This window comes from Podarcis raffonei, chromosome 7 (assembly GCF_027172205.1).
Source record: "Podarcis raffonei isolate rPodRaf1 chromosome 7, rPodRaf1.pri, whole genome shotgun sequence".
NCBI lineage: Eukaryota > Metazoa > Chordata > Lepidosauria > Squamata > Lacertidae > Podarcis > Podarcis raffonei.
Genome location: NC_070608.1, coordinates 75,272,205 through 75,290,889, shown reverse-complemented (window position 1 = coordinate 75,290,889; position 18,685 = coordinate 75,272,205). Strand labels below are relative to the sequence as shown.

The 18,685-nt window shown below is 40.6% G+C and overlaps 1 protein-coding gene across 6 annotated transcripts in view; it reads right to left on the bottom strand.

Moving 5' to 3' along the window:
• The window catches only part of CDH18 (cadherin 18), a 625,894-nt gene that overhangs the window by 12,111 nt on the left and 595,098 nt on the right, over window positions 1-18,685 (bottom strand). For all 6 annotated transcript variants that reach the window (XM_053397117.1, XM_053397113.1, XM_053397118.1 and 3 more), the window contains 3 exons: window positions 15,556-15,692; window positions 4,084-4,205; window positions 1,156-1,273 (listed from right to left, as the gene is read on the bottom strand). In XM_053397117.1, coding sequence (XP_053253092.1) covers window positions 1,156-1,273; window positions 4,084-4,205; window positions 15,556-15,692 — 377 coding nt within the window. The remainder of the gene's footprint in view (window positions 1-1,155; window positions 1,274-4,083; window positions 4,206-15,555; window positions 15,693-18,685) is intronic.

The window sequence follows — 18,685 nt, the reverse complement described above, 5'->3', positions numbered from 1 at the left end:
CCCTTTCCTTTAATGATGTGTATCTTGGCTTTTAATGCAATGGGTAGGGAATGTCCTCTTATTTGTTGATTGTATGCAAGCTGCTCTGGGAGCCTGTTTGACTGAAAAGTGTGATAAAATGTTATAAACACCCTTCCAACAGATGTCAAAGCGATAAACAACTACCTGACATTCAGAAGACATCTTAAGGCAGCCCTGTTCAGGGAAGTTTTTAACGTGTGATATTTTACTGTATTTTTGGTTTTTATGGAAGCCGCCCAGAGTGGCTGGGGAGGCCCAGCCAGATGGGCGGGGTATAAATAATAAATTATTATTATTATTATTATTATATGGAAACTATCTTTAATGTTTTCAGGGAAGGATGTGAAAGCTGTTCATAGATTCACCTGCAAAAAACCAAAATGGAGAAGGAAAAGTCGATTGAAGAATAAGCAGGCACAGAACGCTGACTAGCTGAAGGGGCAGGGAAGATTCTTGGTGAAGATATTTTTATTCTCACCCCCCCCTTTTAATAATAACAGATATATTTGTTTGTTGCTTTTAAATTCTTGCACCAAGTTCTTATCCCCGTGTTAAGAGTTGATATGGTTTTATGCCATAGTCTATTAGTTTTAGATTATTTGGATTTTAGATTATTTTCATAATGCTAATTTGTATTGTCTATAACTGATTTCGTTGTTTTGAACTTTGCTTTGCATTTTGTATTGTTAATACTGTTTGTAAACTCGCCAGAAGATTTATCCATTATACAGGTAATATATAAATGCAACAAATAAATGTTTAAAAAATGTAATATCTGTTATGGTTATGGTCTTAGTGTCACCCAAGCAAGAAGCTAAAGTACAACTCTATAACCCAACAGAACTCTCAAAAATACCTTTAAACAACAAGCAGAGTAACTACAAAAGCTAATAAAATACAGAGCAGGGAAGAAATATTACAAGGTTATTTTCTTCCAAAATGATTCCTAGATATTCATCATTCACAACGCAAAGGTTATGAATATGAAGTCCTTGCTATATAAACCACTTCTGCCCTGACAGATGGTGGTTTTCACCCACTGACAAAAAAGATTATGAGAAAAGAAGTCATTCTGTTCAACGAGACATCCCAGACAAACACCAAGCCTTGCTTGCAGAGTAATGTGTGATTTACCTTCATTGTCCTTTAGCGTAAAGTTGGGATTCAAAGGGAAACTGTTGTCCAGAGAAAAGTGGAATCTTTGACCATTTGCAAAGTCATCTCTGTCCATGGCACTGATAGTCTGGATAACCTGGAAGGAAAATTGAATTGTGGATGTGATGAACTTTGAACTGGATTCAAATTTTGGCATAACTCGGCACGATCTTGTAAGCTGAGCTTTCTTTCACAATTTTCTACCTGCCTAGTGTCATAGTATGACTATTTTTCCATTAGTAGCATTGTTGTTGTTGTTGCTGCTGCTGCTGCTACTGTTTCAAAGTCATTCTGAAGATTTTGTTAGTTAGACATTTGCATTAATACTAACAGAGGAAGGTTAACATGTCACTTAAGTATTTTCACATATAAGTTTATTTTCATCACCAGGCCTAATATTGGCATGCTACAGTCCAGTGATTCCATTCTCCTTGGGACTTCTAATTCCACCCCTGGGAATTTTTGTTTGTCTTTGCTTGATTGTTTTTTGTTTTTTGACAAGAAGTTTATTTCCCAGTACAAAATGCCTACCTTGCATTGGATCCTATTGTATAGGATAAAAAAAAAGGAAACCCAAAGAACTGCCCTTGTTGACAATTTGCAATAATGGTGTACAAATATTTGGGGGTGCATAGATGATTCCAAACTTTCACTTATGATTAGATTCAAAGTGAGCTGGTCTTCCTCAGGGAAAACATCTGAGGAATTTTGAAAGAAGTCAAAAGAATTGTGCTAAGTTTACTGTTGATTCTCAGAGTGGTTTGAAATATTCCAAAGAGAGTTGACTCTGGAATGGAATGAAAGCCATACCATGTAATCCCAGTACAGTGGTACCTCAGGTTAAGAACTTAATTTGTTCCAGAGGTCCATTCTTAACTTGAAACTGTTCTTAACCTGAAGCACCACTTTAGCTAATGGTGCCTCCCGCTGCTGCGCCGCTGCTGCTGCGCGATTTCTGTTCTCATCCTGAAGCAAAGTTTTTAACCCAAGGTACTATTTCTGGGTTCACGGAGTCTGTAACCTGAAGCGTCTGTAACCTGAAGTGTCTGTACCCCAAGGTACCACTGTATTTAACATTCCAGAAGAGAGGAGTGAAGCATTCTCACCTACTGGGTGCATTGAAGCAAATATACATCAGATATCTCCAATCTGTGCTCAGTCTTAAGCACAATGGCACTGCATTGGCACTCACAAGCCACATTTCAGTTAGAGCCAGCATTGCTGACACAGTGCAATAACAGTTAACAGGGTTCCCCCCCTTGCATTTGCATTGCCAGGCAAAACTATTAAATCTGAGAGACCGTTACATCAGGGTTTATGTTATTTCCCCCCATTGTAACTCAGCAGTGAATTGTGGGATAAGAAAAGACACAGCAGATATGTGGTTTTCTTTTGTCCTATGCAAATGTAAAGATAAACTGTTGAACAACATCATTCTAGCACTGGGAAATAAAACATAAGACCTGGAGGGAAAAAACCTCTGTCATCCACCCACATCGGCAGATTGCTGGAATACAATTCAAAATGGGTGGATTTTATTCTGTGCCTTTGCACTTGCCATCCTATGCCCTTAAAAAAATTGTGTGTGTGTGGTTTTATATCTTGATTTCATTCTGTGAACCGCCCTGAGACCCCCCAGGTATAGGGCGGTATATGAATTCAATAAATAATAAGTTACAGGGAACCAGGCAAAGGGCTTTCTCGGTAGTGGCGCCTGCCCTGTGGAACGCCCTCCTGCCAGATGTCAAAGAGATAAACAACTATCTGACGTTTAGAAGACATCTGAAAGCAGCCCTGTTTAGGGAAGTTTTTAATGACTGGTGTTTTAATGTATTTTTAATCTTTGTTGGAAGCCGCCCAGAGTGGCTGGGGAAACCCAGCCAGATGGGCAGGGTACAAATAAATGTAATAAAAATAAAAATAAAAATAAAAATAAAAAAATAAAAATAATTCCTTAGCAATTCCAAAACATCAGAAACAACTTAGCCAGGAAAAATGATGTCAAACAAGTATGGGAATATGAAGTGAGAGTTCCATGCCTAGTCACCCTTTAAGGAGCCCACAGCAGCAAAAAGTTTATTTACGGTTGTACAAGTTACAGGACGTTAGAGGTGATGTAGCTGACATGGACAAACTGCTGGGATGCCATTGCTGCAGTATTCAAAGGAGTCCACTTGTCATCAGCATGCCTCTGTGTGCTATTCACAAAGCCATTAAAAAAACTCCTGCACATTGTTGGACCAACTTTCATCAGGAAATGTCTTCTTCCAAATGAGTATATCTTCTGAAAGCTTCTACCTCTGGGTATGAGGCACATGAGTTTCTCTGTGGCCCATGCCCTCTGGGATTTTCTCCCAAGGGATATCTATCTGGCCTCTTCATTGCATATAGTATGTTCAGGAGATTGATTACTGTATATTTCTTATGAAAGGTTTTGGATTCTAAAGCTCTAAATCTATCTATCTGTCTATCTATCTATATCTATCTATCTATCTATCTATCTATCTATCTATCTATCTATCTATCATCTATCTATCTATCTATCTATCATCTATCTATCTATCATCTATCTATCTATCTATCTATCTATCTATCTATCTATCTATCTGGTGGTATTCAGTCCTGGTCCTATTCAGACCCATTTAAGTTAATAAGCAAGACTAACATAGGCTAATTAATTGCAATAGGTGTACTCTGAATAGGACTTGATTAAGTACAACCCTGTGTATATATAAAAACAATGTATGTTGTCCTGTAGCTCTCTAGTGCAGTCTGAAATGTATAATTCAAATTACATATTTGAATCACATGGCTACACACACATACATCTACAGTCTCCTCTATTAAACACTTTTTAAAACTATATGCCTTTCAAATATGATATTAAGAGTGTGACTATCAGGTTACCTGGTTCGGCTTTGCATTCTCACAGACAACTACATCGTAGTCTTCAGCAAGCTCTGGAGGGTTGTCATTGACGTCAAGAATTTTTATTCCAACGGGGACATGGCTCAGGAGGCCAGGACTTTCTGTAAAATACAAAAGAATAAAGTGATCCAGCTTTCAGAAGACACTTACACCCTTGCAGCTTGCCCTCAAAGCAATTTTCTGGCACTGAAAGTGGTGTTCAGAACTTGATGTAAAACAATGGCTTGTCAGATATTCGACATGCTACAGCAGAACCAGACTGATATGGCAACCTTATGAAGATGTGGTTTGCGAAGTCTCACTGGCTTTTTGCAAACGGAAATCAAAGTCAAGACTTGAAGGTTAAACTATAGGTTTATGACATCCAAGGGTATTACACGGTAGTGAAGAGAGAGAAAAACAGGAGACATTTTCAGAGTCTATTGTACACTCTCATGTTGTGGGCCAGGAATTAATCAAATGGCTTTATTTGATGTTATGGTGTCATATCAAAGTCCTGTCAAATCAGGAATAGATTAGCTGGGGTTTTTTAAGGAAGAAATAGTAAAATGTGGAAGAGGGTAAAGATTTTTTTAAAAAATGTATTATTTTAACATTTTTAGGTTTGCTACTCTGGGCACCTTTGGAAGGGCGGAATACAAATTTAATAGGTAACTAGGATGCTGTTTTTGACTGTTCTTTAATTGCTAAAATTGCTTTTTAATTGTATTGTTACATATATTTAGAAGGTATCAATTGTATATATGGTTTACAATATATTTTAAGTCAGCTGGAGTTGGGTTTTATTATAAAAAGTTTGTAAGCATATGACACAACTGCACCGACTGCTAGTTTGCTACCAAGCCTGATCTAAGGCTCATTTGTTGCCCAAGTGATCATGGAGCCCAGAGATTTTACTTTCTTGGGCTCCATGATCACTGCAGATGGTGACAGCAGCCACAAAATTAAAAGACCCCTGCTTCTTGGGAGAAAAGCAATGACAAACTTAGACAGCATCTTAAAAAGTAGAGACATCACCTTGCCAACAAAGGTCCGCACAGTAAAAGCTATGGTTTTCCCAGTAGTGATGTATGGAAGTGAAAGCTGGACCATAAAGAAGGCTGATCGCCAAAGAATTAATGCTTTTGAATTATGGTCTGGAGGAGACTCTTGAGAGTCCCATGGACTGCAAGAAGATCAAACCTCTCCATTCTTAAGGAAATAAGCCCTGAGTGCTCACTGGAAGGACAGATCGTGAAGCTGAGGCTCCAATACTTTGGCCACCTCATGAGAAGAGAAGACTCCCTGGAAAAGACCCTGATGTTGGGAAAGATGGAGGGCACAAGGAGAAGGGGACGACAGAGGACGAGATGGTTGGATAGTGTTCTTGAAGCTACCAGCATGAGTTTGACCAAACTGCGGGAGGCAGTGGAAGACAGAAGTGCCTGGTGTGCTGTGGTCCATGGGGTCATGAAGAGTCGGACACGACTAAACGAATAAACAACAACAATAATCAACTGAGCCTATACCCTGAGAGAGGGAAGTGTCATTGTCCAGGACAGACAGTTGCATAGTTTCAGTTGGGAACTGGGGCAAATGGTGCTCTGTCATTTCCTCTTCTTGTCCTGTAGCTTTCCATATATTGCTGAACAACAACTCTCCCCGTCTCAGCCAACTTGCTAGTGGCCACAGATGATGAGAGTTTTAGCTTAGCAACATCCGGAGAATGTTAGGGAAGGGATTACGTAGTCTTTGCTGAGCCATACTAGAAATAATGGTGTACTGTTGGCTTAGTGCAATAATAAAGTTCCAGGAAACAAAACAAGCTCAAGAGGGCCCTCATTGTGTGAGCCAACTAGGAACATGTCAGAATAGCTTCAAACAAGCAATCTCCTGCACAGCTACACAACTGAATTGGCTCTTAATTTCATAATGCCAGTGCTTACCATTAAAGCTCTTTGTCCTATTACACATAAAACAACTCATTATATATTGATCTAGCTTCAGCTCAGTAGGTGTGTAGGACAACATTGTTCTGATTTATTGCAGATGCTTTCAAAAGGATCCTGTTCTTTCATTTGTACGCTGCCAGATAAACTTCAATGGAAGTTTTGCTTTGTGGTTGCTAAAACCATAACAGAAAATAGGGCAGTCTTTTCTACCGTTGAAAGGACTTTGTTGTAAATTGTATTTATTTGATAGGGTACACACAGAACAAAACAACTGGAGTTGATAAAAAGGTCCTAGGTCTTGTGTATGAACCTCTTACGTTTCTTTGCACATAACTTTAATGGTGGAGCGCAGATTTGTTCTCTGCAAAGATGCTTCAAGTTCATCGATCAAAGTAGTCTGAACACAGTGTCAATGAAAGCATGTCAGCAGAAAATGGTCTCCTTGTTACATTCATCACCTCGAAATGAAACTGAAGTTGTTCAACCACTATATAATAAATGAGAGGGGACTCTCCCTGAGATGTTTAAATAAATTCAGGACTACCTGTTGTATGCCATGTCCTTTGGAAGAAGGAGCATAGGCTACAAGTTGCATGTCATCTCCATAGTGGTAGTTCTCCTCTGAAACTCAAGCCCCTTCATTCTAGCTTTTAGATGCATGGTAAAAAAAATATGTGTGTTTATGTGCTTAATCATTTGGTTAAGAGTTTTCTAATTTTATGATGACTTCATGGTTGTTTACATTTTAGAACTTTGTTTTAGATATAATTTGTCTTTTTCCTGTGTCTTACACTGCATTGACAGCTGGAGGAGGATCATACTGAGTAAAAATCATGGCAAACCCAATATGACCTTCAGTGGAATCTTAGGAAACCTCAGTGCAAGCAAGGTTTTCTTGCCCAGGTAACGGGAGTAGAAATCACCCCCCCCCAATATACTAATGAACACCTGCTGAGACTTAATTTGATTTGGTTACATTGGATGAATATGACTAGTTTGTTTGTTTTGCAGGTCCTCAAGTTGTTATATATAATAAATATAACCTACTGTATTTATCCACATTTGGTTGTGTCAACTCCATTGTTAGCCGCTTTGAGACTCCTTAGGGTAGTGATAAAGCGGGATATCAAATCCCCTCCTCCTCCTCCTCCTCCTCCTCCTCCTCCTCCTCCTCCTCTTCTTCTTCTTGGTTTGCTGGCAATTGTGGGAGAGCTAACCACTATCCCCGCGACGGGGTGAGCTCCCGTTGCTCAGTCCCTGCTCCTGCCAACCTAGCAGTTCGAAAGCACGTCAAAGTGCAAGTAGATAAATAGGTACCGCTCTGGCGGGAAGGTAAACGGCGTTTCTGTGCACTGCTGTGGTTTGCCAGAAGCGGCTTAGTCATGCTGGCCACATGACCCGGAAGCTGCACGCCGGCTCCCTCGGCCAATAAAGCGAGATGAGCGCTGCAACCCCAGAGTCGGTCATGACTGGACCTAATGGTCAGAGGTCCCTTTACCTTTTTAACCACTATAGATCAACTGGTCTCTGGGTCTCTAGAAGACCGCTAGGGAATGTATGGTGGGCCAGATTAGGCCTGTGGATTGGCAGCTCATGTTCTACCTCTGGTGTCTGAAACAAATCAGTTAGAAAAAGTGAAAAGGAAATAGCAGCAGCATTTGAAAGAGGCTGTCCTTGAGATAATCCACCAGACAGTAAATCTGGCCACGAGGACCAACCAAATGGTTACATTAGCATTGTCACTGCATAGGCAATCGTCCAGCAATCTCTGCCAAATACAAGGCAGCTTAGGTGATTAACATGCTGTAACAATTATGTGTGCGAATGAATTTTGCATTATCTGTTCGAGTTGCAATCCTGTAATGAAGTTTGAACAATGAAAGGTTGAACTCATTTGCTTTAATTATCGGATATCAGATATTAAAATCACCTGATAAGTTGTTGTTTTGGGAACAACAGAAGAATGAGCACAGACCAGAACAAAAACTGGGTTTTTTCCAGGACAAAAAAATGGGGAAATTTTCATTTGTTTTGAATGACAATGCTTCCTGGCTAATTGTTCAAAGGAAAAGCTCCACTCCCAGTCAAATGTTTTCAATAAGTCTGGCAACTGTCATGTTTTCTAGCTGCTCCAAGCTGCCACAAACAGCTAGAAATTTTTGTTAGAAGGAAGGAAGGACCAGAGACACTGTTGAACTACCTTGTAAGTTACTCCATAACAATTTAAATTACTGAAAGTGTGTGGATTCATTTAGGATTTCCCCTAAAAGATCCTAAAAGAATTAGAAGGGAATGGACTTTGTAATCCACTTCTGATTGACCAGATTGAGACTGGTCAATCCCTAATACAATCCCTAATACCAGATCAATCCCTAATACACAGTAATTGTGAACTCAGGTTAGAAGTTAGGAGAGCTACAATTGCAGCATTTGAGAATCATGGAAACTATTATGTATTGTGATGAGATAGAGTCTGGCTTTCCCCTGAACTTAAGTGCTCTCCTTTTCCTTTTCTTCATCTGGTGTGACTGCAAGGAAATCAGAAGGTTTTGTTTCCAATCTCAATTAACCACAGTTTATCAGGTTTGGGTGACTTGGTAAACTGAGGTTAATCAAGAGAAAAGTGAAATCTTCCGAACTGCTTGTTGCTGTGCCCAAGAGGGAGCATGTGAATCTGAGATGAGGCTAGACTCATTCATGTCATAATAAACCCTGGTTGGTTTATTGACATCTGGTCAATGTGTACACCAAGTTCCCTTGACTGCAGAGGCTTTCCCATCCACCTCCATTTGTCCAATGCAATACATGCACAGAATTACCATCATGGTTGGGGGGGGGGGGAGAAAAGAAAGGTTTCTAATGCACCAAACTCCAGCTTTGTTCCACAGTGTACGTGAAGTTCTGAGCCAGGGGAGTGATTGCTAAATTCTCCACCACTACCATCCCCATAAGCAGTAATCTTAATCACATTTCTGGTTCTGCTGGTGTTTTTAAGTTTTGGATTGAGATCTGTGTGTGAACAACCAAGTGGCTTGTCTCTGCTTCGGAGGAACTGCTGAGAAAGGTTACCTGCTGTTTTGCATGTTTCAGTCTTCTTTATTTTGATTAGAATTCATTGCTCCTGCTTCAAAGTGCCTTTGAAAATGTCGCTACCTTGCTGGGCTATTGTACAGACTGCATTTTCTTCAAATTGTTTTCATTTCCTCTGGCATGCAGCATAGAAGATTTTATCCACATAGCAATGAGTAGTTGTTGTTTTTTTTCATTTGTGCTTTCCCTTTGACAATAAACTAACAAATACCTAATTTTTAGTACACAATTCTGGAGGAAAAAAAAACCTTTTTACAAAAATCCACCCCAAAACACAATTCATGTTTTTCTTTTCCTATTGCTTACATAGTTATACCCTGGAGGATTTTGAATGTCTTATAAAATTATACAGTTGCTCTAGACCGTTTTTCTTTCATAGGACAGGTGGAGATCAAAGCTGTGTGCAGACACAGCTGCCTTTCCTGTGGTCATTTTTCTTATACTTTGGCATTTCAAACAGTCAGAGCTTAATAAAGCCTGTGGTAATCTGACATTTTCGCTCTTCGGGTATCTCTGTTTGTCTCAGGTCCTTTTTCTTTGCACCTGTTCTCTACAGCTATGCTCAGCATCTTCTGAAACAAACAAAAAGAATCTGAAAGAGAAGTCCTAGCTAGATCTTTGCAAACAATCCATTTATAGGATTGCTTTCAGAAATACACCTCCACTGCTGGAGGCCCACTTTTATCATTTCCTTCTGTATAGAAATTTCAGAACTATTTTCTGTCCTTTTGCCTCATAGAGCATAGGGTAAATGGATATGCTTTATAAGATTTTTTTAAAAGCTACCCAGAACTATTATGGTGTGACACTATAATACAGTGGTACCTTGGGTTAAGTACTTAATTCGTTCCGGAGGTCCGTTCTTAACCTGAAACTGTTCTTAACCCGAAACACCACTTTAGCTAATGGGGCCTCCTGCTGCTGCCGTGCCACTGGAGCCCGATTTCTGTTCTCATCCTGAAGCAAAGTTCTTAACCCGAGGTACTATTTCTGGGTTAGCGGAGTCTGTAATCTGAAGTGTATGTAACCTGAAGCGTATGTATCCTGAGGTACCACTGTATAAGCCTAAATAGATGGAAATTATACTTTGGAAATTGAGGGAACTTTCACTTTTCAGAACGTCTGAATCTGAATAGCATCTGGATGGGAGATGTTGCCTTGAGTGATCATGTCCTCTCAAGGAGAGACTGGGGATAACCGTTCCGTATATTTATGTTCAATGGACAAAGGCAGCAATCTGATTCCTTCTTACTATCTCTGCACTGTCATCGATTAGCTGCAATTCCACCTTGCTAAAACAGAGGGGTAGATATGGAAGCAGGGCCTACTTTCAGTTTCTGGGCCACTGCCCCAACACCCTCCAGTGTAACCAAAATGAGGAGACTGGAAACTTTTGCTTCTGTCTTCAACTAACTGTGGTTTGTTGTCATGTGCAAACCTGAAACCATCATTAATCTTAGCAGCAGTTGATGGTTTCAGAGCCTGGCTATGATCAGAAACTTATTTTATTTATTGATTGATTGATTAGAATTATATACTGCCCTTCATCAAAAGATCTCAGGGTGGCTCACACCCTGATAAAAACACAAAAGCACAAATAAGCAACAAAATAGTAAAACAAAACACCCACCCGCCCACAAACATATTTAAAAGGCTGTGGAATATTAATCAGCCAAAGGCCTGGTTGAAGAGGAACATGTTTGCCTGGTGCCTTAAAATATACAGTGGTACCTCAGGTTACATACACTTCAGGTTACAGACTTTGCTAACCCAGAAATAATACCTTGGGTTAAGAACTTTGCTTCAGGATGAGAACAGAAATTGTGCTCCGGCGGCACAGCAGCAGCAGGAGGCCCCATTAGCTAAAGTGGTGCTTCAGGTTAAGAACAGTTTCAGGTTAAGAACGGACCTCCAGAACAAATTAAATACTTAACCCGACGTACCACTGTATAATGAAAGCATCAGAAGAACAGGAGAGAGCAGTTCATCAGGCCCTGGAGATTTGAATTCATTTAAAGTAGCTAGGTGTTTCCTTGCCACCTGTTTTGCTATCTTGCACTGCAGTTGCCGCCTTGCATCATTCATTCTGTTATCATCATGTTGGGGACAGGTTTCCTTTTGGGAGGAGGCAGAGGGAAAGTAGGCGTTGAGCAGTTCCCCCTCCTCTCTGTCACCCAATAGCATTTCTCTGTCTTAACACTGAAGACTGCAAGCCAGCGTTGTCGTTCGAGAGAGATGGCCTTGTGCTGAGCCACCTGTTTTGTCTTCCTCACATTCAGCGCATTGCTTTGTGGTTGCAAATGGTTTCTAAGAGGAGGCTATAAAAGAGCTGCAGATGGTGCAACATATGGCGGTGTGTCTTCCGAGAGATAAAAGGTGACAGAGGCCCACCAGCCCAATGCTTTGAGTGCAGCACTTGCTCCTTGTCCAATCCCAGATTTGATTTTGCGTTTCTTGTCTGTCATCTCATTTTTGTGCAGAGGGAGCGTGAAAAGACTGAAGGCATAAATGAAATATTTGATAGCAAAACCAAGTCTAGCCTAAGCCAATTGCTTAATACCAGAGGGTGTGTTTGGAGGGAAATGTGCTTAAATCTCTCCTACTAAAATCAACAAGGTAGAAAAGAACTTAATTTTGGCACCATCTTTTCTGTTTCTCTGTATATGCAATTATGCATATATAATCCGGTAGGCAGAATTGTAGAGAAATTGCCATTTTGTACAGCATTACATCATCGCTTCAAGCCATCCTATTTTAATGGAAAACATCACTATTCTTACTGTCCTTTTGTAATATAGCATTTATGCACCTATGCCAAATAAATAATGTATAAGAAGGCAACATTGAAGTCTGATGGTATTGAGAAAGTCTGATGGTATTGAGATTGATTTCTCCTAAACAGCTATATCAGGTAACTCTTCTGTTTTCCCTGCCTGCAGTAGCTAGCTAGCGGTATGCATGCAGCTTTACGAATAAGCTCCAATGAGGCTTTTAAATCTTAATTAAAGCTTGGTCTTGCTGTACACCTGTTTATGATTAGGGCTAAATTATAGCTGAAAGCATGCTGCACTGGAAATAAAAACACCGCGTGAAGAGACTATGTGGCCCATATCAGGTCTCAGAGGTTGAACTCTTAATGGTTAACTATAAAACTGTAGTTTACTGTAGAAATTTACTTAGTCCAAAGTATTAACTCAATCCCAAGAGCAGAAATAACTATAAAAATCAATTTGCTGCCTTCATAAAATACCTATGCACAGCATTAATGCAGTACTTTCCAGGAGTATCGCCTACAAATGAAAGTGAAAAGAAAACTCCATTGTCTGGTAGTAGTGAACCAAAAAAGGATAAATTATGGGTTAAGACCTTCCAAGTGTCCCTATTTTCCGGGGACAGTCCTAGATTTACAGAAGCCATCCCAGTTTCTGATTTGATCCCAGAATATCCCGCTTTTCCTTAGGACGTCGCTATTTTCATTGGAGAAATGTTGGAGGGTATGGAGTTAAGTGACCCCCAAGCCAAGGTGATTCAGCCTTTAGAAGACATCTGAAGGCAGCCCTGTACAGGGGCTTTTTAAAGTTTAATTGTGTTTTTATGTTGGAAACTGCCCAGAGTGGCTGGGGCCACCCTGTCAGATGGGCGGGGTATAAATAATAGTATTATTATTATATAGGATGTCTCTACTTTCATTGGAGAAATGTTGGAGGGTATGTGGGTTAAACAGGGAAGGCCCACCATTTTTTTAGCAATCCCCCCCCCACTTACTTGGTGATTAAGGGCTACTGGAGTCACATACCCAGGAGTAAACCCTAATGAAAACAATGGGACTTAACTACTAAGTAAACATTATAGGAGTGGGGAGTATGGGATATAAAAGAATAAAGAGAAGCACATCTGAAAATGTTCTCTCCTGGAGCCATCATACTAGTAGATGCAGAAATGCTCAGTTCTCTTTATTTATCACTCTTCCCCCCCCTTTTTTTTAAACTGGTGAGGATTTTTCCAAAGTAAGCAAAAGAACAAGAAATGTGTTCCAAATGGTTCTGATAAAATATGCTTATCAGAGATTAACAGTCTTAATAAAACAACATCATGCCCAACAAATTTTGGCTGATGGTAGCTTTCCTCAGAGGCGCAAGACTAAAGGTCTTCTGTCAAGGTGGGTTATTAGATAAAGATATTTTTAAGCATCATTTTGCTGTTTCGCTGTTTTTGATTGTGCTCCCTTTCCCCCTCTGCGGGGGTCACATTGGTCTCCCCCCTAGTTTTCGCCCATCTGAGTCCAGCATTCCACTGAATCTGCTGTCCTGATCTAGATCCTACGTTGTTTCCTAGTATTTCTAGCCCAAGGTTAAAAGAATATGTCCAGCCCAAGGGTAAAAGAATAAGCGTCCCTGGATTCCTTGAAAAAAAATCTGGTAACCACCTAAGTCCTTTTCATAGAAAAGTGAAAGAAACAGAGAGTTTATGTAGAAAATATTGAGCAGAGAAATGTAGAGCATCTACTCAGAAGAAAGTCCGATTGAGGCCAATGAGACTTAAACATAAATGGGTATAGGATTTCACTCTCAGTTACCGTCTGGGAACAAAGCCGATCTCAGGCCATTTATTTTCTACATCCGTATATTACTTACTCTGATTACTAAGTGGCCTTATAAAAATTTTAAGGAGCTTTTTGACATTTAATTTCATAGGTTATTAGTAAAGGCCTCCAAAAATAGTACACGGGGCTTAATCTTTAGTTCAGTGAGGATACTTTCAAATGTCATATACTTCATCGTAATGGCAGTTCCAATACAGAGCTATGTGAGAGCTAAAAGTGTAAGTCTCTGGCTCAGACTTCATAAACTCAGGAGGGAAGAACACCATTTAGATATTGATTTGTTTACTCACCCTGATCAACAATGGACATGAAGTGTGCTGAAAGCTTCAAAACTGTTATTGAAATGCGAAGTGGTTAGAGCAAACTTTTCCAACTGGGTGCCCTCCATAGATTTTGGGATACACCTATCATACCTGATGATTGATCATGCTGGCTGGGGCTCATGGGAGTTGAAGTCCAACAACATTTGGAGATAATGAAGTTGGACCAGGGATAGGGCCAGAAATTCAATTGAATTCACATCTAAAGGACATTCTACCTGATTTGCAGTTTTAAAACCAATATGTGGACTGAAACACAGCCTTTCTATGAAATTCAAACTTCTCAGAATTTCAACATGCAGTTCTCCAGCCAATGAACGTGTGCAAAAATGCATACGTTGAGGCAAAGTGGCCAAATAAAGGCATATATTCATTAATATAACACAAGAAGTTACATTTTCATGAGTACTTTGTTTAAAAAATGCAAATTGATATGGAAATATGGAAGAAGTTGATGTTGAGGTGCTAACTTTCTGATTGATAAAGTCTAAGCAGCTTGCTGATCATGCATCTGCCCAGATCCAATTTCTAAGCTGTATTTGGGGAGCCATGTCTGCCTCAGTCTAGCTATTCTCTTCCACAACTTGTTTTTGTGAGAAAATAACATATAGTAGCTATGGTTGTTTGCTCCAGGGTGACTTCTGAATGTAGGAAGTCCACATCTTTCCCTTATAACATGCAGTAAAACAAACAAACAAACATATTCCAGTCACATCATAGCTGTCAACTTTTCCCTTTTCTTGCGAGGAATCCTATTCGGAATAAGGGAATTTCCCTTAAAAAAGGAAAACGTTGACAGCTATGAGTCACATGCGCTATCAGCACCTTAAGTATGTTGCTATACCCACTCTATTTCATTGCCTGATGCTTATGGAGGTAGGGAAACTCCTAAGGTGCGATCGGTTCTGCTCTGCTTAGTGTGAGAAAGAGATGTGGGGCTGCTGCTTCTGTTAGCAATTACATGTTGACCAGAAAAAAAATTGTTCTAACCATTGTCATAAGTTGACCACAACAGACTACAGGTGCTCCAAACTGTCTGGGGGGGGGGAAATGCCCTGGAGCATGGTCTGAGGGCAAATGATACAGCTATATTGCTGAAGCTAAGATCTGGGTCTGATCAGTGATGGGAGTCTGATGGGAGACTACAATATATGCTGCTTCAAATTCTATGGTAGCAGTAATGGAGGCTAGAAACATGGTAAGCGTAATGTTGATCAAACGCTAAGGGTTGTTTGAATCACATCCATTTCCACGCCATCACCATCATCACTAAGCAATCCTTCCTTGTTGCATGCGAGCACTATATGGAGGTTATATTTTTAAATTGTTTTTATGAAGATTTTCTTGGGTAACAAAAACACATAGACACATTTCAGTTCACAGAGTCCTTTCTACAGATGAGTTACATTTGATGTGAGACACTAATGTTATGAGGTTGGAGGAGAAGAGAGAGGAGAAGAGGAGAAGAGAGGTGGAGTTTGGGGACACACACAAAATAGTTACCTACCAATTTCAGAAGCCGTGACTGTTATGTTGTACCAAGGGGTTTCTTCTCTGTCGAAGACCTTAGCTGTTTTAATGGTCCCAGTGTTTGCATCAATTGTGAAATACCTGTCTTCTTCTGCTTTGTAGTCAATGAAATATCTAGGAAGGACAAATAAAACAAAAATCAAAAGTTACCCTTAAATATATATATAAATGTTAGAACATTTAGCAGTGAGCTAATTGCTTATCCATTGACATCTGCACTCTGTAAGGGCCCATAGCTCAGTTGCAGAGTACATGCTTGGCATGCAGAACTTCCACCAATCCTTGGCACCTTTGTTTGTTAAGTGATCTCCAATCTAATGGATGAGGTTGGGAAAGGTTGTCTGCAACCTTTGATGACAAACTGCTGCAAATAGACAACTCCCAGTTTGCTTTCTCTATGGCTTAATTTAGTATAAAGCAGATTTAAACACATCACTTCTGGAATCAAGAACCTGCCCAAGGAAACCAATGTTTGCATTCCCACATTATTATTATTATTATTATTATTATTATTATTATTATTATTAAGGTAAAGGGACCCTTGACCATTAGGTCCAGTCGTGGCCGACTCTGGGGTTGCGGCACTCATCTCGCTTTATTGGCCGAGGTATCCGGCATATGGCTTCCAGGTCATGTGGCCAGCATGACTAAGCCGCTTCTGGTGAACCAGAGCAGTGCACGGAAACGCCATTTACCTTCCCGCTGGAGTGGTACCTATTTATCTACTTGCACTTTGACGTGCTTTCGAACTGCTTGGTTGGCAGGAGCAGGGACCGAGCAACGGGAGCTCACCCCGTCGCGGGGATTTGAACCGCCAACCTACTTGATCGGCAAGTCCTATGCTCTGTGGTTAAAAGGGAGGTGCAAATAAGCATATTGTATATTGGATTGTTGCCTCTAAGTCAAAGAAAGAGGGAAGGGAGGACGGGGTGTGTGAGACATATATAATTTTTTGTTTGTCATCTGGGAATGGCTGTTTCTGTTGACTTTGCCTCACCTTCCAGCCCTGAGATCTTTCACAGAAGAACTCTGAGGAGACTTTAAGTTGAGGCATAAAAATGGAGGGTGTTTCTATGTCCTAATGCTATCAGTCTTGGAGCTACTTTTGGATGCAAAGTCACTGTATATTTTACTTGGCACATTTGTGAAGTTTATAGTTTCTTTCATTTTTATGCTTATATGTGTGTCTGTGACATTGTAGTGATATACTTTTTATTACGTAATCACGTTTGCACTAGAGAATTTAGACTTTTTATGTGAGCTGCTTTGAGCACAGATGTACGTGTGGAAAATGTGGTTTATAAATTGATGATGACTAACAAAGGTGGCACACGGTCAGAGAGAGGAAAACAATAACAAATAGAACAAACAACATGTAGAATAGATATAAGCGGACAAACATGAAAAACTGGAAGCTGCGGTCATCAAGGTGAGAAATGAACACAGCATTAAGTAAAGTCTTCATAGCAGAATCAAAAATGACAGATTTTGGAGATGCTTAAAAGCTGAAATACACAAGACTTTGCTGTAGCCATAAAAAAAAAAGTTCAGAAGAGAATGGAGAATCAAATGCAACCCCAAAGGTTACCCATGTGGGCAGAAGGACAGACGTTGGAAGATTTCAAGGCAAAGTAAAATAAGAAAGAAAGGCTAGATTGCCAGAAGGGCAGACAAAGAACTTCATTTTAAAGCTGTTAACTTTTTAAAGAGGAAACCAAGGCAAAACAGCAACAGGACATCATAGCAGACCATTAAACAGAGAATCTAGAACCAAAAGTTGTAAATTATCCACAAAAATGTGATATTGTGTTCATCCCAAGGCAGAACTCAAAGCTGCAGCCTCACTCATCTATAAGCAATTAATTAGTGGGCCTATGGTAGTCTTGTGACTTATGGCAGATTTGTGAGGAGGACCTGAGATTGCAAATCAATGAGCAGAAGTGGGATCAAATTTGGTCCAAATCTCCATTGAAAGCAGCATCCAGTTGGGATTCAGAAGGCTATTCCTGAAGTTCTTCTGAAGTAGCATTGAACGCTGCCACAGCTTTCCAAAATTAGTAGGGCTGTTTCCCCACTTTGCTGGCAGGGTTGCGACCTTAGAGGCACCTTCCTTCATATGTGATGGGAATGTGGGGAGATTCGTGTGTGTTTTTACTGCATTATCTGTTTTTATAGATCAAACTTTTGTCTTTAGTTCTGTGGTCTCTGAAAATCACCTTGAATCCACTGATGGGATAGGAAATGCAAATCCTTGCGCTGATAGAATGGTTACTTAACACTACATTGGCTAAAAGCTCAGGGTTTGCATCTTGGTGGGGAGGAGGGGCAAATCCCCCCCAAACAATTTTTTCTGTGGTTTGCAGTGGGCCCCATTGGGCCTTCCCATGGCTGTGGCAGAGTCAGGAGATGCTCTGCAGGTTGGTGCAACCTTGTGCCATGTGCACCAGTCTCCACTGTGTCTCCTGATGCTGCAGGGACCAGCACGGCCTAGCAGAAGGCTTCACCAGCCTGTGCAGCATCGGGAGATGCATTCGATTTTACATGTGCATGCTGGGCTCCTTCAATCTTGGCAGCAACCCAGCGCCTATGGTGTTGCAGATTATTGGTTCCCACTTTCCACGATGGCTCCCATGTTATACAGTGGTACCTTGGGTTACAGACGCTTCAGGTTACAGACCCTGCTAACTCAGAAATAGTACCTCGGGTTAAGAACTTTGCTTCAGGAAGAGAACAGAAATCACACGACAAAGGCGCGGCAGCAGCGGGAGGCCTCATTAGCTAAAGTGGCACCTCAGGTTAAGAACAGTTTCAGGTTAAGAATGGACCTCCAGAACGAATTAAGTTCTTAATGCGCTCTACGTGGGACTACCTTTGAAGGTGACCCTGAAACTGAAATTAATCCAGAATGCGGCAGCTAGACTGGTGACTGGGAATGGCCGCTGGGACCACATAACACCGGTCCTGAGAGATCTGCATTGGCTCCCAGTACGTTTCCGAGCACAATTCAAAGTGTTGGTGCTGACATTTAAAGCCCTAAATGGCCTCGGTCCTGTATACCTGAAGGAGTGTCTCCACCCCCATCGTTCAGCCCGGACACTGAGATCCAG